This window comes from Capra hircus, chromosome 17, assembly GCF_001704415.2.
Source record: "Capra hircus breed San Clemente chromosome 17, ASM170441v1, whole genome shotgun sequence".
Classification (NCBI taxonomy): Eukaryota; Metazoa; Chordata; class Mammalia; order Artiodactyla; family Bovidae; genus Capra; species Capra hircus.
The window spans coordinates 18,614,265-18,632,962 of NC_030824.1; the positions used below are offsets into that span (position 1 = coordinate 18,614,265).

Genomic DNA, 18,698 nt, shown 5'->3' on the forward strand with positions numbered 1-18,698 from the left:
TGATGATAACAGACCAGGGTGACCGGGGGGAACCCCACACTCAGTACCTGCCGAGGAGGAGGGGACAGATGAGCTGAGAGGGAAATGAGAAAGAATCATCTGGGAACCCAGGGGGAGGAACAGTGTGTCAGGAAGAAGGAACAGGCAGTGTAAAGGCTCAGAGGCAAGAATGAGCTTGACTGGCTCAAGGAGAAGAAGGGCTGTGTGGCTGGAGAGGAGCTACTGAAAGGCAGGCAGAGGCCACAGGGAGGTGTTTGCACCTGATGCACTGAGACACCCTAGAGGGTTCTCAGCACTCAGAGGCCAGGATCCGATTGACAGGAGGGACACATGGCCTGGCAGCAGCAGGCTGCTCCAGCCTGAGGCCTCTGCTTCCGGTCCAGTGATTGCTGTCACAACCAGCCTGACTCAAGCATGGCTGCCGTTGCCCTCTGAGCATTGCAACCCCCCACCCCTAAACCAAAGAGGAATTCTTGAGGTGGCCTTGGGCCGGGGCAGGGGCCCCCGGGATGGGGCAGAGTAGGGGATGCAGAAACCACGTGAAAGAAGGCTGCAAGTAGTACGCTACTCAGTCGTGTCCAACTCTTTGCGACTCCATGGACTGTAGCCCACCAGGCTCCTCTGTCCATGGGATTCTCCAGGCAAGAACACTGGAGTGGGTTGCCATACCCTTCTCCAGGGGATCTTCCTGACCCAGGGATCAAACCCCAGTCTCCTGTGGCTCCTGCGCTGCAGGTGGATTCTTTACCGCTGAGCCACTGGGAAAGCCTAAAGGCTGCAAGGTTCCCCCTAAAGAGATCCGTCTCAAATCCCTGGGACCCGTGAGAGTGACCTTACTTGGAAAAAGGGTCTTTGCAGACCTGGTTCAGAATCTCAAGGTGAGATGATTCTGGATAATTCGCGTGGGCACGCAATCCAATGTCAAATGTCCTTACAAGAGAAAGGCAGAGGGAGATTTGAGACACAGGGAAGAAGGCCGGGCGATGATGGAGGCAGAGACTGGAGGGAGGCAGCCACAAGCCAGGAACCCCTGGAGCCTTCGGAAGGAGCTCAGCCCTGTCAGACTTCTGGCCTCCAGGTCTGGGAAAGATATGGTTCTGTTGCTTTAAGGCACTTGGTTTGCGGTCATTGGTTACAGAAGCCACAGGAAACCAGCACACCCTCCTCCAAGGACCCCCACCTTCCCAGGCAAGAGGTTCAATTTCTCCTTCCACCCCTGTGACACATCCCCCATTACAGGTGAGAACACTGAGGCCCAGAAAGGGGAAGACAAATGGGGAAGCTCCTTACAGTTGTCTCAACCTTCCTCTTGCCTGAACTGAGCTCACCTCTGCAATGGGGGAGCCTCATGGGCTGCCGTCTATGGGGTCGCACAGAGTCGGACACGACTGAAGCGACTTAGCAGTAGCAGCACCAGCAATGTATCTTATTGTTGAACAAACTCCAGGAGATAGTGAAGGATAGGGAAGCCTGGCATGCTGCAGTCCTTGGGGTCGCAGAGTTAGACACGACTGAGCAACTGAACAACAACACGTACCTTGTTGGGTTTTCACAGCGTTTTAAAATTTGTGTTTATTTTCATCATGGAATGGTAAGCACGGCAAAAAGAGTCCAGATAACACAATGCCCTGAAATGTTTTCATTCCCTGATCTTGGCGGGGGTTAGCTGCGGGGTCTTGGCTGTGTAGTGTAGGGTAAATCAATTAACCTCTTTGAGCTTCAGATTCCTCAACTTTAAAATGCAGAGAGAATTGGTTGTTGTGAGGATTAAATGAGATCAGATGCTAAGCACCTGGTATCTCTCCAGTTCCACCTGATACCCCAGCCTGGGCCTGAGCAGGTTCTTGCTGGGACACCCAGTTCTCAGGTTCACGATGGCTTCTTCAGGGAGGGAGCCAGAGGGTCCTGGATAAATAAGATGCTCAAGGCAGGTCCAAGCCCCTGAGGGCAAGCAGGGGACTGAGCTGGCCACGGTCTGGGCCTCAGGCCTCGATTTATTTGGCAGGAAAATGGATACACGGCAGACACGGAGCTGGTGTATGCAGTGTGAGTTCACTGGTTGTTAAAAATATTCAAATACTTCCATACCTGTTGGTAAAAGCCACTGCCCCAGCCCCTCTCCCGGGACCCCAGACTTCCGCACAATTCAGCAAGAACGAACTACCACCAGGAGGTCTTCCTGTGTCCAGTCCTAAGCCTCCCTTCTGATTGAGCTGTACTGCTGGGTAACCTGTCTTGGTGCCACAGGCTGGTGAGCGTAGGGTGCTCTGTCCCTGATGGAAAAAAACAGGTGGCATTTGCTGGGTCTCGGCTTTCCCGGGAGGCACAAAGGACCCTGGGGGTTTAGTGGAGACCAATCTGTTATCCTGCACAAGCCTCATGGAGACAGATGGATGGATGTGAGTGTCTGTGCTGGGGGTCCTGGGGATGTGAAGGGCACCCGGACACTGGATTGGGGGAGGCCCTAGACTACCCAGAGTCTCCCCACAATTACACCAGGCAGTGCCTGATAGAGAAACCTAACCAGGCAATGAGGCAGATGGCGCAGGAAGAGGTCAGAGGTCAGGGGTCAGAGGTAGTATACTTTATTGACCGGGTTCTCCCAACATCTCGCAAACCCCCTACAAAGCCAGGCCTGGGCTTTGCCAGCGTCCCGTGCACCGGACTCGCAGACGTCCAGAGAGCCTCAGAATGGCAGAGCGGCGGGGCAGATGTGGGGAGGGGGCTGCCAGCCAGGGGAGAGGGTGCGAGGAGGGGCAAGCCAGGGGGAGGGGCTCAAGCTGGGCGCTGGGCCAGGGACCCCCCAAGGCTCCGCCAGGCCTGGCCAGCCCCTCACTCCCCTAGTTAAGGTTTGTAGTGGTTCACAGTGAGACTAGCTTAGATTTGGGGGGTGATGGGCAGGCAGGCGCCTTCCACTCCCCGCCCACTGTTGGCCTGACTCACGAAGCTGGAAAGAGGGCAAGACGGGAAGTCCCCCCACCCCACCGTGTTCCCACCACCACAGGGACTTGGAAGCCCCTTCTCTCCAGGGGCAAACAGCAGAGGCCCAGTTCTCCCTGATATACCCCCAGACTCTTAGGGAGAAGGGTCATTCACTCTTGGCTTAGAAGTTTCCAGAACATCTCAGGGACCTTGCCCATCATTACTCCCAATTAGAAAAATGTTTTTGAAATCTAGGAGTTGATGGGGGCCATCAAACCAAGCAGTAAAAAAACCTGGTTAAGATCTTGGTTTAAAAAGGTAGTTCTACCTTCGCCTAGAAGCTTCGGGAGACCAGCCCGAGAGACCAGTGGCGCCTCTGTGCCCAGACTGGCAGGGGTGGCTCATGGCAGCAGGGGGCCGGTGGTGGCCTGGGGAACAGGGCAGGGACCCGGGGAAGAGATGCAGGAAGCAGTGACTTGTGGGGCAGGGCAGGTGGCCCTCCCCCTCCAGTGCCATGGGCTTGGGCTCAGAGGGCAGTGGGGGTGGCCAGGATGGGGGGCCCCCGTGGGCACCCCTGCCAGGCCTGCTCTGGGGCCTCTGCCCCACTGGGAGAGGCAGGGCCCTGTGGTCAGGCCTTGTGACTGCCATTGCCCGGCGGCTCCCTGTGGCCGGCTGTGAAGTCCGCTGCGGGCTCAAGCCCCAGCATCTGCCGCTGCACCAGCCTGGCGTAGAGGCCGCCCTGGGCCAGCAGCTGCTGGTGAGTGCCCTGCTGCACCACACGGCCCTTGTCGAGCACCACGATGAGGTGCGCCCGCTCCACCGTGCTCAGCCGGTGCGCGATGATGAGCACCGTGTGTTTCTGCAGGTTGCCGTGGATGGCCTGCTGGATCTGCGGACACAGGAGGGCACCGGCTCACACGGGTACTGCCGCCGCCCACCACCCCGCCCAGTCCTGGCTCAGATCCCGGGTCCGCCACATCCCACGGACACTCAGCCTCTCTGGGGCTTCTTCGCCTGTAAAGCGAGGGCTTGCCCAGGACCTACTTCCTGAGTTTTTGTCCTTGGGGGACAGAGCTCAGAGCCTGACATGGGGCAGCACTTGGTGAATGATGGAAGGGCTCCATCATGAAAGGGATGGTCTTCCCCTAACCTTGGCCTTGGTTAACGGTCTCACAGTCAGCCTTAGAGCTCATGCCAACAAAACCAGCATCACCTGCTTCCTCATCCTTCCTTCACCCCACAAACCTGACTCATCAGCAAATCTTGTAGCCCCATCTCCCCAGGGTCTCTGTGCTCCATCTTTCCACCTTTGCCACCGTTCCTTTTTGCTTGGATCCTGGCAACTTTCCTGACGCGCTCCCCACGTGGATTTAATACTTTTAATCAGTTTTTGTTGAACTCACCCTCCAAGAGCTTCTTGTCCTATTTAGGATAAAACCCAAACTCCTGGGGGGAATTTTGGGGCCGGGAAACTCTTCTGCATAACATGACATCCTGTGTTTGTTAACACCCATAGAATTCGCAACACAAAGGGACCCCAGACGTGAATGGTGACCGTGAGTTAATAACAATGCACTAATACCAATTTTCTATGGGAACTAACATACTGCTAACGTAAAATGTTAATAACAGGTGACATTGTTTGGGGGGAGGGGTATATATGGGAACTCTGTACTTTCTGCTCAATTTTCCTTAAACGTAAACCTACTCTAAAAAAAAAACACACCCAACCCCTTTCCAGGGCCTGAACAGCTGGCGTACCCACAATGACTCTCTCCCGACCTCACCATGCTCGACCCCCACCGTCAACCACGCTGACCTTGGGTGGTCGGCTGTGGACCTGCTCCGAGCCTTTGCCCTCACTGCCCCTCTCCCCAGGATGCTCTCACCCAGATCCCCCTGACTGGCTCCTTTCCCTTCTGGTCTCAGCTCAATAGCTCTTTGATGATCCTGGTTCTGCACGTGAATTCTGGGCAGGTAGGTGTGACCCCATCTGAACCCTGCACTAAGGCAGCCACATTCCAGCGGGGCTCCTGCAGGGGCAAAGCCTTGTCCCTGGGATGACCCCAGCCCCTAAATGCCGCCAGGAGAACTGAGTGTCCTAACCAACACACGCTGGGCGGCGGGCGGCTGAGCCCCCTTTCTTAGAGCACTTACCTACCACAAGGGTCTTAGCGCCGTCACATCCTCCTCTGTCCCCTGGAGATGCATATGCAAATCTCCTAAAGCTCAGGAATGTCTCTCTGTCATTCCTTCGAAATGTAGTCATGGGAAGGTTAGGGCCCCACCTCCCAGACTCGGTGGGGGACAGGAATCCTAATTCGAGTGGCTGCCAACTGTCTGCCAGCTCCCAGCCCTTCATCAGTCTCCCCTGACCTCTGCTCCCGCCCCTTCCCTGCATCCTCGATCTCCCTTTGAAATGGCTGCCCATCACAAATCATCACCCCTGCACAAATCTTAGACCTCAACTCTTTTCCCTGCTTTATTAGCTACTGGATAAAATTTGTTTTCCCAGCTTTAACTAAAGGCCAGTTATGTTTCTCAACCTCTCCATCACAGGACTGTTCCATTTTCTACATAGCACAGGTCCCAGGGCAAACTCACCCTTGTCTCCTTGTTATCTGTCTCTCGCCCTAGACTGGAAACACCTTGGGGGCAGGGGCCAGTGTGACCCTGGCACCCAGAACAGCGCCTGGTGCCCGGGAGGTGGGCATTAGATACCGTGTGATAAATGAATGGATCCGTGGTGAGAGAGGGGTAGCTAAGTCTTCAAATACATTGTGGGCCCCTCTTTATCGATGACATGAGAGTTGGAGTAAGAGAGACACTCAGGTTATGAGTTCCAGGGCAGAGCTCCTAATCCAGGGCCCACATCTCCTGACTCGAACCCAGGTGGATTTGGTTTCAACACCATAGCCCTGAGGCTGGGCTGAGTGACTATGCCATGGGTCTCCTCCGTCCCGCTCTCTGCCCTCAGCTCCGGAACACCCTAATCCAGGAAGCTGGCCTGGGAGAGTCCCTACAGCCACCCTGAGCCCTTCCCAGCACCTGTCTGCTGCTCTGCTCCAGCATCACCCGCCACCCCGCAACTCACCAGATACTCGCTCTCCGCATCCAGGGCGCTGGTGGCTTCATCCAGGATGAGAACGGGGGGGTTCCGCACCAGAGCCCGGGCCATGGCCACCCGCTGCTTCTGGCCCCCAGAAAGCTGGGCACCCTTCTCCCCTGTCTCTGTGGGGCGGAGGCACAGGGGCAAGTGAGTGGGAGGGGAGGCGGGGGGCCCTTGGGGAGGGATGAGCAGTGCCTTGCCTCTGCTTTTCCTTCTGCTAAGGGAGCTCTGCTCCCCGGGAAAGGTGGGGCTGAGAGGGCACCAGCTGGAAACCTCACAGAACAATGCTCCTTCTTCCTGTTCATGAGGGGCAAGCAAATTATGACTGTGTGCAGGTGGTACCAAGATGCCAACTTTTACGTATTAATCTGGCAAAACTCCAAATGTTTGAGAACATACTGTGCTGGGGTGGCTGAGGGGGCACCCCCAGTCTTCCTGGGGTACAGCTGCTGAGATCCCTGTGCTGCGGTGCACACTCCTCTGTGTGTCGGGTTGTGCTATGTGAGTGCACAGACCACAATGACAGACACACAACCCCTGGATCAGCAAACCCATTTCTGGGAATATTTCCTGCTCATTTACTTGCTCGCGCACTGTGACTCACAGCACTGTTAACTGAAAACGACAAAACCCCCAAACCAAAAACACAATACGAATTGTCTATCAACAGGAAACTGAGGAAATCAGTTATTGTTGAGGAAAGTATTATAAAGCCACACAATAGAATACTGTGCAGTAGCTTAAAAAAAAAAAGTAGCTTTCTAGGTATCAATATGGAAAAAAAAGGTATCACTTAAAAAAAAAACAGGTGCAGAAAAAAGGTGCTTTTTTTTCTGTAGACGGTGGGAGTTACTAAAAACACATACTCATATTTGCATAAAGAAACTCCAAAATGACATGTAAGAAATTAATGAAAGAAGCTTTGGTGGGGGCTGGAGGGAACTGGTAGTGAAGACTGGGATGAAATGAAACTTTTCACTGGATGTAGTTAGGTCTAATTTTTTAGTTTTGAACTGTGTGAATAGCCTTGCTGCAAGAGTTAAAATTTTAAAATACGTTAAATCAAGTCTATAAGTTAATATATGGTTCAACTCATTAAATTACTTATTCACGTAAAGTAACTATGAATAATATAATACATATAACATTTTAAAACAATTGTGTTTCAGAAGTAAACTGAGGCGATGGTTTTATAGCACTGTGAATGTACTAAGTGCCACTGAGGTGTTCACTCTATTTATTTTTGGCTGCACCATGTGGCATGTGGGATCTTAGTTCCCTGACCAGGGATCAAACCCATGCCTCCGGCAGTGGAAGCACAGAATCTTAACCACTGGATCACTAGGGAAGTCCCTGAATTGTTCACTTTAAAATAGTTAAGTTTAGGGACTTCCCCAGTGCTCCAGTGGTTCAGAATCCGCCTTGCAATGCAGGGGGTAACTAAGCCTGAGAGCCACAGCAAAAGCTCCCAAGTATTGCAACCAAGACTCAATGCAGCCAAATAAATAAATAGATAAATATTTAAAAACAGTTAAGTTTATATTATGTGGATTTCCCCTGAAATAATAAAGAGTAGCTGGCAGAGGGCAACGCATAACCCAGAGGGTTGAATCCCTGAGGATGGACCTCCGGGCACAGTGGAGGTGATGCTCTGGGCCCTGTACCTGTATTGTAGCCGTCCTGGAGCTCCATGATGAAGCCGTGGGCATTGGCTTTCTGGGCAGCCTCCACCACTGTCTCGAAGGGCACAGTGGGCAGGCCGTAGGAGATGTTGTCTGTGATGGAGCGGGCAAACAGCACTGGCTCCTGGCTCACCAGGGAGATCTGTGGAGGAGGAAGGAGGGGGCATGGGAGGCCGGGAACCCGTCAGTCCAGCTGTCACCAGGAACCTCACCAGCCCCAGGCCTGGCTGATGCCTGGCCCCTCAAGTCTGAAATCTGATCAGGACCCACGACTAGCTGCTGCATTCAGTGGCCTCTCTTCTTTCCAAAGAGTGGAGTCCACTTTCTGCACAAGCCTTCAGCCTCCCTGACCAACACACTGGGGGCCCCGCTAAGCTTGCCGCTCTGGGCTCAGCCAAGTTCCCTGACCTCCGAGACAGAGCTCATTGGCTGCCTCTGACCTGGAAGAAAAGAGAGTGAGAGTGTGTGGAGTGTGCCTCTGTGAGTCTGTCCATGGCAAGAAGCAAGAGGCCAGAGCAGGCAGAGGCCACAGGGACCTCCCGGTTGGTGCCCCCTCCCTTTTAGAGACCAACAGAAAGGAACTATTGTCTCAGGATCCCAGCTTTAGGAATTTGTATGTAGTTGGAGGATGTCACTACAATACTGTAAATAGCAAAAAAGAAAAAAAATCTAATTGTCCATAAATTGAGGATTGATTAAATGATTACAATGCATCTATAAAATCAAGCTGCTATATATATATAAAACGATTCTATTTTTGTTAAAAAAAAAAGTGTATGTGCCTTTATATATTGTTGTTGCTGCTGTTTACTTGCTAAGCCATGTCCAACTCTTTGTGACCCCATGGACTGTAGCCTACCAGGCTCCTTTGTCTATGGGATTTCTCAGGTAAGAATAGTGGAGTGGATTGCCATTTCCTTCTCCTGGGGATCTTCCCGATCCAGGGATTGAATCCGTGTCTCCTGCGTCTCCTATATTACCGGCAGATTCTTTCCCACTGAGCTATCAGGGAAGACTTTATATGTAGATATGTTTATATAAAGATGGGAAACATGTTGGAAAGGAAAGGATGTTGACTAAACTGATAATGCTGGATCATGCCAGCATTATCAAAAGGTGGAATTCAAAAGGTGAGGTGGAGGGGATTCTCACATGTTTGTTATAAAATTCTCTGAATATATGAGAATATAGTTAGATGGTTGAGTTCTACTGCTTTGGGTTTATGAAAATTAAAAATTTAAACAGAGGATATTCACAAAAGAGGAAATCCAAAAGTCCAAGAAACGTATGAAAAAGGACTTAAAATCTTTAGTCACCAGGAAAATGCAAAAGACCCCAGTGAACTACCTGTAGACACTCACCAACTGGTTACAGATACAGGACTGATACTAGCTATCTGATATTAAGTATCTGAGCATGTCAACTATTGCAACGCCTGGACAGCTCTGTCCAGGAGCCACTTTCAGAACTCTGGTGGGCAGCAGCCAGTGGTGGCATACCTGAGACCACTTCTCCACCATCTACCCCTGGTTATATACACATGAGTGGGAAGAGGTCACAATCTGCGGCCTCCACCAGCATCTACAACTAGCTGGAAGTTCTGGAGTCTCTGTGCTAACCCAGGCTCTCGCGTAACTTAATGTCTGTTGATGATGTAAATGGCGTCTGCTTGGTAGTTGGTGTTTCCCGTATAGTGCACAACTGAACAACTGTCCAGGGCGTCCCTGCTCTTATACCAGCTCCGGATCAGATGTTGAGTGTACCTGTCTGAGAAAACTACCAAAAACTGTAAGGTCATGAATAGCCTCCTTTAAGTACTGGAGATAATTTAAATGTGGAAAACCTGAACTCTCTTTCACTGCTGGTGGGACTGTAAAGTTAAAAAAAGAAAAAAGTAAACCACCTTAATGGCAGGAATTACTAGAGCTGCGGATACACATCCACTCTGGGAGAACCTACCCACCGGTGCATACCAGGACACACAAGACGAGTATCAGTGTTGTCCGTATCAATATTGTTGCTAATACTAAAAAAACAGGAAACACCCCCAACTATCCATCATGAAACAGAATGTGTAAATGGCCTGTGACATGTTTACACAGTGGATTATCTCCCAGCAATGAGAATGAAGGAACTACAAACACAGCCTCAACCTGGAAAACTCACAAATAACGCTGAGTGGAGGAAACAAGACGCAGAGAATACATGTGTTATGACTCCAGTCAGATGAAGTTCAAAACTAGCAAAACACAGCTGCACCATCTGGGGAGGCACACAGCCATGGGAGGAACAGAAGAAAAGCAAGAAAGCGATGATTATGAAAGTTGGGCGAAAGGGCGCTTCTTGGGAGGCAAAGAAGTGGCACGTGGAGGGGAGCAGCGGATGGGGGCTGCTTCTGGAGTGCTGGAATGTTCTATTTCTTGAACTGGGTGGTGTTACATTGGTGGTAATCCTTTTTTTTGTTAATATATATTTTATTTGGTTGCATTGGGTCTTAGTTACAGCATGTGGGATCTAGTTTTCTGACCAGGGATCAAACCTGGACCCCCTCCATTGGGAGCACAGAGTCTTAGCCACTGGACCACCCGGGAAATCCCGGTGATAATCCTTTGAACTGTGTGTGTATCCTGAGCCCTCTTGCCTGCATCTGTTAGTGCTCGCGGGAGAAGCTCAAACAGGGGAAGGGCGGAGGAGGGCAGCAAAGGCCCATGCGCCTACCACTCGGTGTAAGTACTTGTGGTCATAGGCGCCGATGGGCTTCCCGTCCAGCAGCACTTGGCCCCCCTCCAGGGGGTAGAAGTTCTCCAGGATGTTGACGCAGGAGCTCTTTCCGCTGCCCGATGGCCCCACGAGCGCAGTCACCTTTCCTGGGGACAGGCTGAAGGAGACATTCTGCAAGGAACACACAGACACAAGGCAGGGCCACTGGCTCACTCAGAGGCTCTGGTCTCAGAGGCCCCGGGCACCCTTCCCAGCCTGCCCCACTGCCACCGCCCCCAGAAGGCTCTCCTTTCTAGGCCTTGACAGCACTTTTATACTTGTCTCCTTTTCCTGGAATGTTCTCACTGCAGAGAGCCATTGGCTGGCTCCTGCTCCTTGTTTAGGTCCCAGATCAAAAGTCACCTCCCCCGAGAAGCCCTCTTGGACTATTAATACCATCTCTGCAGACTACCCCGATTTATTGCCTTCCTAGCATTTCTCTTGGAATCCTTTTGTTAATGCCTTCCCCAACAAGAGCCCAACTCCAGGAGTGGAGGGACTCTGCTTTTTGTATTTTTGGCTGCACTGCCATGGCCTGGCCTGTAGGGGGTGCAAGAGAGATGGGAGGAGGGAAGGGGTGGTTGGGGGTGGTGGGGGGTGTTCTCGGGCCCTCTCTCACCTGCAAGACTTGGGTGTGGGGCCGAGTGCGGTAGGTGAAGGTCACGTTCTCAAAGTCCACCCGGCCCTCCAGGTGGTCAGGGGCCAAGCTCCCGTCGTGCACCATGGTCGGCTGCCGGTCAATGAACTCAAACACCTTCTCGGCGGCCCCTACTCCTTGCATCAGGCCGCTGTAGACGGAGCCCACGGACTGTGCGGGGAGGAGAAACATGTTCCTGACCCATTGACACCCCAATCCTAGGTTCCCTCTCCATGGTGCCAGAGGGATGAAGGGAGTGCAGAGAGAGCAAGAACACAGCAGCAGGTCTGACGGGGTTGGAGGGGGGGGGGCGCGGGGGAGGGGCACGGTCACAGGAGGCTGTCAGAGCCCCACCGGCTGGTACAGCAGACCAGGACGAGGATGCAAAAAATGAAGACAGTGATAAAAAAATACTGATGCTTTATGTGTTACAGCTCATAAACCTCATCACTGTCCAGCAGGGTAGGCGTTATCACCCTCCAGAAGAAGAAATGAAATTGCAGAGAAGCCAGAATGTAGCAGAACAGGAATTGGACCTGCCCTTTTCAGCTGCCGCAGAATTTTTAAATTTCGATGATAAAAACGGCCCTAAATTTATACTATACATTTCCTTGGGTAAAAATATACACAAGTACAAATGTGAATAATGACTCATTTTACTGAGTGCATATATGTCTTATGAGGTAGCTGCTATCATTAGCTCCTCTGTGATGATAAGGAAACCGAGGCACAGAGTGCTCAAGTAACTTCCCCCAGGCCACACAGATGGAGAAGCGGCAGAACCAGGATTCGAACCCCGGCGTCTGGCTCCCGAGTTCAGGCCCTTATGATCTGTGACTGAGGGTCCTGGTTGATGAAATGGGGGTAATATTAGTGCCTGTATTATGGTTCTGTGAAGACAGTACTCAGCACATAGGAAGCCCTCAATACCCCACAGCTGTTAACATCCACATATAATTACTCATATTAAGACACAAGTGCTGTGTAGACACTGTTCTCTATCCCTCATCCCAGAGGTGGTCCCGGTTATCAGGGTACTGTGTCTTTCAAGTCCTTTCTCTGTGCTTTTACAAACACATGCAAGTACATAATTAAATAATTTTGAGACGAAAGAAAACCATGAGATCAGCCCATCCCTATGACTCAGAGATTAGCTTTTGCACTAATTCTGTGTCTTGGGGTTCTCTGCACCAGTGCACACCGCTCTGCCTCGCTCCTGTGGCTGCTGCCTAGTTTTCGTAGCACAGACGGACTGTTTCCAGCATACGGATATACCGTATTGCCCAATCACTGGTTGACAAGCATTCAGCTTTTCACTGTTATAAACTATGCCACACTGGACATCCTGGGACACATGTCTCTGCCCACTGCTGCGGATGTTTCGGAAGCATGGCTTCCTTGATGCTGATTCAGATGACACTGTGAGTCTGACTGGAGCTAAGGCAAAGTACCGTCTGCGGAAGACACTAACCCGCCCCTGACCCCCACAGCTTTACCACTGCAGGACACACAGGCTCCACCTTAGTGCTGGAGGGCTTTGTGGGAGGGGGGGTGGGGTCAGACCAGAGAGCTAACACCCTCACTCTGTGCATCCTCTGGAAGTGACTGATGGCAATTTAGGCACAAGCTCCCCAGCTCCCTCATCTCAGGGCCTGCTGGAGGGAGAAGCCAAATTAAGAGTTAATCTACAAGGACTTCCCTGCTGCCCCAGTGGCTAAGGCTTCAGGCTCCCAAAGTGGGGGGCCCGGGTTCGATCCCTGATCCAGGAATTAGATCCTGCATGACGCAACTAAGACCAGGCACAGCCAAATAGATTTTAAAATAAAATTGAAATACTGTATGTGTATATATATACACATGTATATACATATATATAAGACATAATCCATTTAAAAAACCAACCCACTCTTCTTTTTCCATAGAGCTGCTCTTTAAAGTGGGTTAAAATAAAGTCAGACCATCTGGCTTCAAACTGGGAACCCCTACAAACATGGGGGGCAGGTCACTGAACCACTCTGAGCCTCAGCTTCTTTTTCTGGGAAATGGGGACCCAGGGAGCACTGGACCTTGTACAGGTGCTTAGGGGCATCTTCTGAAATAATCTCTGTTGCTGCCACTCTGCTCCGCAAAATTGCTGTCACAGGTTAGTGTTAGTCTCCTTGTTGGTATTATCATGTCCTTTAGAAAGAAATGCCACCTCCTGTGGACCCTGGAGAACCCCATTCAGATCCCTCCCCCTTACCTCTCCCTCCTCCCCAGGACCGCCCCCCCCCTCCCCCAGCCAGCCCCTCACCTCCATACAGTCTCCCAGGACAAACTCATAGATGATGAAGGAGATGAGGTTGCCACTGGTCATCTGCCCCGAGATGACGAGGTGGCCCCCGTAGTAGAGGATGCTGACCTGGACCACAAGCAGTGTGAGCTGCAGGGCAGACGGAAAGCGGAGTCTGACTCTCGGGGGCCCTTGACTTAGATCCACAACCCCATTCCCTCTGTCTCCCCGCCCCACAGGCTGCAGGGGAGGTGAGAGCAGCCGTGGACTCTGCACGCACAGTCACAAACTGCAAGTCCAGCCAGTGGCAGGGACGGCCTCCCACGAGCTGGTGCCCCTCTGTCACTCACACCCTCCCCACCCCTACCAGGGAGTTTTTCCCTGCAAAGGCCCCCTGCTGGAACAGGCCATGAGCCTGGTCGGGAACAAGGCTTTCTTTGTCAGGCTCTGGCATACACACCAAGCGCCTCAGCGAGGCCAAACTGGAGCTATTCGTCTCCTCCTTATTGGGAAGAGCATGGTTCAGAGAGGCTGAGTCTTCTGGCTAAGGTCACACAGCAAGCCAGGCCAAGCAGATGAGGTCAGTATTACCAGGAAGGAGGGGCTGTGTCTGGGGTGTGCTTGCCTCCCGCCCCCTCTGGTGCCCGGAGAGTGTCTGCGAGAGGAGTGGAACCTGCATACCCATGACACAACCCAGTCGGGGTCCCTATCTGCCCCTCCTCATTCCAAGCCAGCGATGCTGGGTCGGAACTAGACCCATAGCTGGACCACAGTGCCTTGGCACAAGCAGCAAGAGGCACCCTTGCTGGTGGGCAGACTGCCAGGAGACTTGGCTAGCTGGATTTTAGGCCTTTCTCCCCTCTGGCTGGGCACTTTTGAGGAGGGGTTACCCTGGGTGGGGGGAGGTCCCAGAAGGTCCTTATCCCCTTCTTGTCTGTAGATCACCGGCTCCTTCCTTGCCCTTAAATCCCAAACCCTCCTCATGCCTACCCCAGCTCTTCCCCGACAGCCCACCCTCGGGCGTGGCCAGCACACAGTGACAGGCCCCACGTGCTTCTTCTCCAGGAGGGGCTGGAACGTGTCCCCAGGGAGTGAGCCGGACGCTCTAGGACCTGCCGGGAATCTGCTCAGGTCGCATCCCCAGGTGGCCTCGGGGTGACTCCCCATCTTGGCAGGGGTGTCTTCCCAACAGGGAAAAGAAAGTTCCTGCCTGGCCACCCCACACCCAGGTGAGAGGTAAGAAGGAGTGTCCTGGGGGGACATTCACAGGAATCTACGTTTCTTTCCAGAAAGATCCTCTGAGGACAAGCAGAAAGTCAGGACAAAGTCAAGTGTCACACCAGCATGCAGGGACCTGGGCCAATGTACTGACTAAGGGGTCCTCCATCTTTGTGTCAGACCTGCCCGGGCTGGGGGCACATACCCCGCTGCCCCAGACGTAGTACATGTAGGCCGCAGCTTCCTTCCTGTTCAGCTTGTACACCTGCTGCAGCTTCCGCGAGTACACCTCCGCCTCCTCCTCCTCGTTGGCAAAGCTCCGCACTGTCTTCATGGCGCTGATGGTCTCCTCGGCCGTGCTGCTGGCTCTGGCCAGAGCACTCTGGACCTCTTTGGAGAGCCTCTATGGGTGGGAGCGGGGACAAAGAGGAGGAGACCTCGAAACAGATAGGCTCACCCTCTGCCCGAGCCCCAGGTCTCTCTGGGGCTTTCTGTCTTTAGTTGGTGTCAGATCTATGCAGGGAGTTCCAGGGACAAGGGGATGAGACCTAGCTCCCCTTCCTCCCCCATCTCCTCCTAGCGTGATTTGCTGAGCTCAGACAACAGACTCCAGCTGGGATTTGGGGGTGAGCTCCTGAGGCTCTATCTCCCGAGGGATGGGCCACTGATCGTGAAGTTATCTCTGTCTAGTATTCAGAGAAAGTTATGCATGACCATGCATAACCTTCTCAGAAAACGAGTCTCGATTTCTGATCCTGAGCTGGCATAAGAGCAGGGATGCTCTGGATGGTTGTTCAGGTTGTATACTGCACAAGAAACACTACCTATTAAGGCGGCACCATTTACATCCAGCAACATACATTAAATTATGTGAGAGACTGAAATCTAGCACAGAGATTCCAGAACTCTTAGCTGAGTTCTAGATGGTGGTGGAGGCCACGGGCTGTGAAATCTGCCCACATCGTGTGCTTATAACTGGGGATGGATGGCTGAGAAGTGGTTCCAAGAACATGACCATCGGACTGCTGCCCACAGAGTTCCGGAAGCAGTCCCTGGGCCTCGCTACGCAGGCTTTGCGACAGTTACCACACTCAGAACTTTACACCAGCCAGGAAGGCTGCCCAGGAAGGCTGCCCAGGAGGCTCCTACATTGGCATGTCTCATGACCTGCGAGTCACGCCCAGGCCATCGGAAGCACGCAGTGTACTCAGGCTCAGGCACCCTGGGAGGAGCCACACTGCCTTGAGTCATGTCTGGCTGCGGACGATGTGTGTGGCTTGTGGTGATGACTCAGTGATGGTACCCTATACATGGGGTACAGGTACGAGACCTAAATAGGGCTTGCTTGAGGCCGCACCCTTGATCCTGAAGGTGGAGCCTGAGGTGTGCACAGAGGCAGGGCTGATGTGATGCGGGGCGCTCCAGGGCTTCCTGGCCCCTCCCAGGGGCTGGCAGGAAGGCAGGAAGGGTGGGGTGGAAGGGAAACTGCTCTGACTCTAACTCATATATTTACTTTCTCTCCTCAGGGACAAAAACAGCAAGGCCAGTGGTCCAGACCTCCGGGGGAGAGGGCCCTCCTGGGTGACTGGGCTCTGCAGGAGGGTGACATAGTGGGCTGTGGGGAATGGATTCATTTAGGCGCTGGCCTTAGGTCATGGGCACTAAGAGTCCTGACCAAGTGGGGACCTCAGGGTCCAAGTGCCCTGCTCAGGAGCGCCCCTGTCCCCCTCAGGCCTGGATCACTGGGGAAGGGGCTGCCTGCACCTGCCTGCACCCACCCTGGGGCCCTGAGAGCTCAGAGGCACCCACCACTGTGGGAACCAGGAGGAAGGTGAGGCAGGGGCTTCGCTTACAGGCTGATCCTTCTGACAGCAGCACTGGGGGCAGCCGGAGGGGACTACTGCTTGCCCACCATTGCATCTTGGGTGAGGGCCTTGATCATGGGGGCCTGGGTGCCTCCACCCCCCGCCCCTACCTTGAACATACACTCTAGAGAAAGAGAGCAAACTTTGCACTCAGAGTGAAACCCAAACTTCCCACAAAGGCATATACCATCTAACCCCCCATCACCTCCCGGCTCTCTCCTCACTTCTGGTTCCGGCCTCACCAGCCTTCCTGAGGCTCCTCAAACAGGCCAGTCACGGTCCCACCTCAGGGCCTTTGCACTGGCTGTGCCCTCTGCTTGGAACGAGCTTCCCCAATATGTCCACCTCTTTACTCAAAGGCCACCTTCTCAGAAAGACCAATTTAAAATTGCAGCCTGGGACTTCCGTGGCGGTCCAGCGGTTAAGGATCCACTTGCCAATGCAGGGGACACAGATTCCATCCGTTGTCCAGGAAGATCCCACATGGCTTGCAGCAGCTAAGCCTGTGTACCACAATTACTGAGCCTGCACCCCAGAGCCTGTGCATCAAGAGGAGCCACCGCAACGAGAAGCCCGTACACCACAACCAGAAAGTAGTCCCTGCTCACCGCAGTGAGAGAAAGCCCAAGCACAGCAGTGAAGGTGCAGAGCAGCCAAAAACAAAACAAATAAAAAGTTTAAAAAAGGGTAGCGAAAGAAAGACACAACTCTAAAAATAAAACAAAACTGCAACCAACCCCAATGCTCTCTATTATGCTATTTCTTTTCATTTATCTCCTTATCTCCTCCAACTTTTATTGTATTATATCTCTAGTCGTTAAGTCGTGTCCGACTCTTGTGACCCCATGGACTGCCAAGGGGCAGCCTGGCAGGCTCCTCTGTCCATGGGATTCTCCAGGCAAGAATACTGGAGTGGGTTGCCATTTCCTCCTCCAGGGGATCTTCCCGACCCAGGAATTGAACCCGGGTCTCCTGCATTGCAGGTAGATTCTTTACCGACTGAGCTATGACTGTGTTATATATTTCCATCATTGTCATTGTTGCTATTTATCGGCTGGCTCTATTAGAATATAAGCTCCATGGGGACAGGGGTCCTGTCTGATTATCGAATGAGTGAACGCAAACTCAGTTTTAAGACAAGTCCCTCATTAGCCCCCAGTGGCCCTCTGAGCCCATCCTAAGGGGTCATTTGAGAGCTGCTGGTGGGGAGACCCCAGTGGGGATCAGGCGGGGCCTACCTTGTAGTACTTGCCGTAGATGTCGGACACCATCATGATGATGGGGAAACCCATGAAGGTGACCAGGGAGAGCTGCCACGAGAGGCTGAACATGAAGACCACCACACCTGTGACCTTAACCGTGTTCCGCAGGAAGATGTTGATGTTCTGGGAGACCAGGTCGCTGACCATGGTGGTGTCCGAGGTGAGGCGGGAGATGAGGTCCCCTGGAACACAGGCCTCTCAGCTCCCTCTGCAGTAACAGGGCCGCTGAGAGCGGGGGCAAGAGACCCTTGGGGAGCTTGGACCTTCCCTGTCTTCTGGGCTGGGCTGCAGGGGGACAGGGTGAGCCAATGGCCCTGGGGGCTGCTCTGAGCCCAGCCCTTGTCACCAGCATCTGATTTCAGCTTCACATCTCCCAGAGCACAGAGGAGGAAGCTGAGGCTCAGAGAGGGGAAGAGTCTTGCTCAGCGCCGCACAGCATGGCCATGACTGAGCCAGAGCTGAACCTGTGGCCCCTCCCTGTCACTGGCAGAGGGGCCACTCCCCTCTTCAGCCTCATGGTAATAACCATCTGAGCTGTGGAAGAGAGAGGACCAGAACGCCCCTTACTGATGGCTGGATACTGGGCTAAGACCTTGACAACAGTCCCGTGGGGCAGCTCCTGTTATTGTTCCCATCTTACGGAGGAGAAAACAGAGGCTCAGGGAGGTGAACTCAGGGATGGGGCCTGCACCCAGGCTGGGCTGCCTCAGAGACTGGATCTCGGCCTCCCTGTTCTGTCCTGTCCTCCTGCCCTGCTCACCCCCACAGGCCGAGGGAGTCCTGGCCCATGTGCTTCCCACAAGCCAGTGGGAGGCGAGGCCTTGGTTGCTTCAGGGACAGGGTGGCTTGGCGAGGGTCCTAGAGTGGCCACAGCTCACAGCAAAACCTCAGACCAGCTCCCCAGGGCTCAGGGGGGCGGGAGGCCCACGCCAGCCACAAGGGGCATCCCCACCCTGAATCGGATGGCAGGG

General features: G+C 53.3%; 1 protein-coding gene across 2 annotated transcripts in view; it reads right to left on the bottom strand.

Annotated features, from left to right (window-relative positions):
• Positions 2,570 to 18,698, bottom strand: part of ABCB9 (ATP binding cassette subfamily B member 9) — a 29,294-nt gene continuing 13,165 nt past the window's right edge. For both annotated transcript variants that reach the window (XM_005691383.3, XM_018061336.1), the window contains exons 5-12: positions 17,704 to 17,909; positions 14,806 to 15,003; positions 13,404 to 13,532; positions 11,093 to 11,281; positions 10,432 to 10,605; positions 7,696 to 7,855; positions 6,017 to 6,153; positions 2,570 to 3,811 (exon numbers count right to left, since the gene is read on the bottom strand). In XM_005691383.3, coding sequence (XP_005691440.1) covers positions 3,551 to 3,811; positions 6,017 to 6,153; positions 7,696 to 7,855; positions 10,432 to 10,605; positions 11,093 to 11,281; positions 13,404 to 13,532; positions 14,806 to 15,003; positions 17,704 to 17,909 — 1,454 coding nt within the window. In that variant the 3' untranslated portion in view covers positions 2,570 to 3,550. The remainder of the gene's footprint in view (positions 3,812 to 6,016; positions 6,154 to 7,695; positions 7,856 to 10,431; positions 10,606 to 11,092; positions 11,282 to 13,403; positions 13,533 to 14,805; positions 15,004 to 17,703; positions 17,910 to 18,698) is intronic.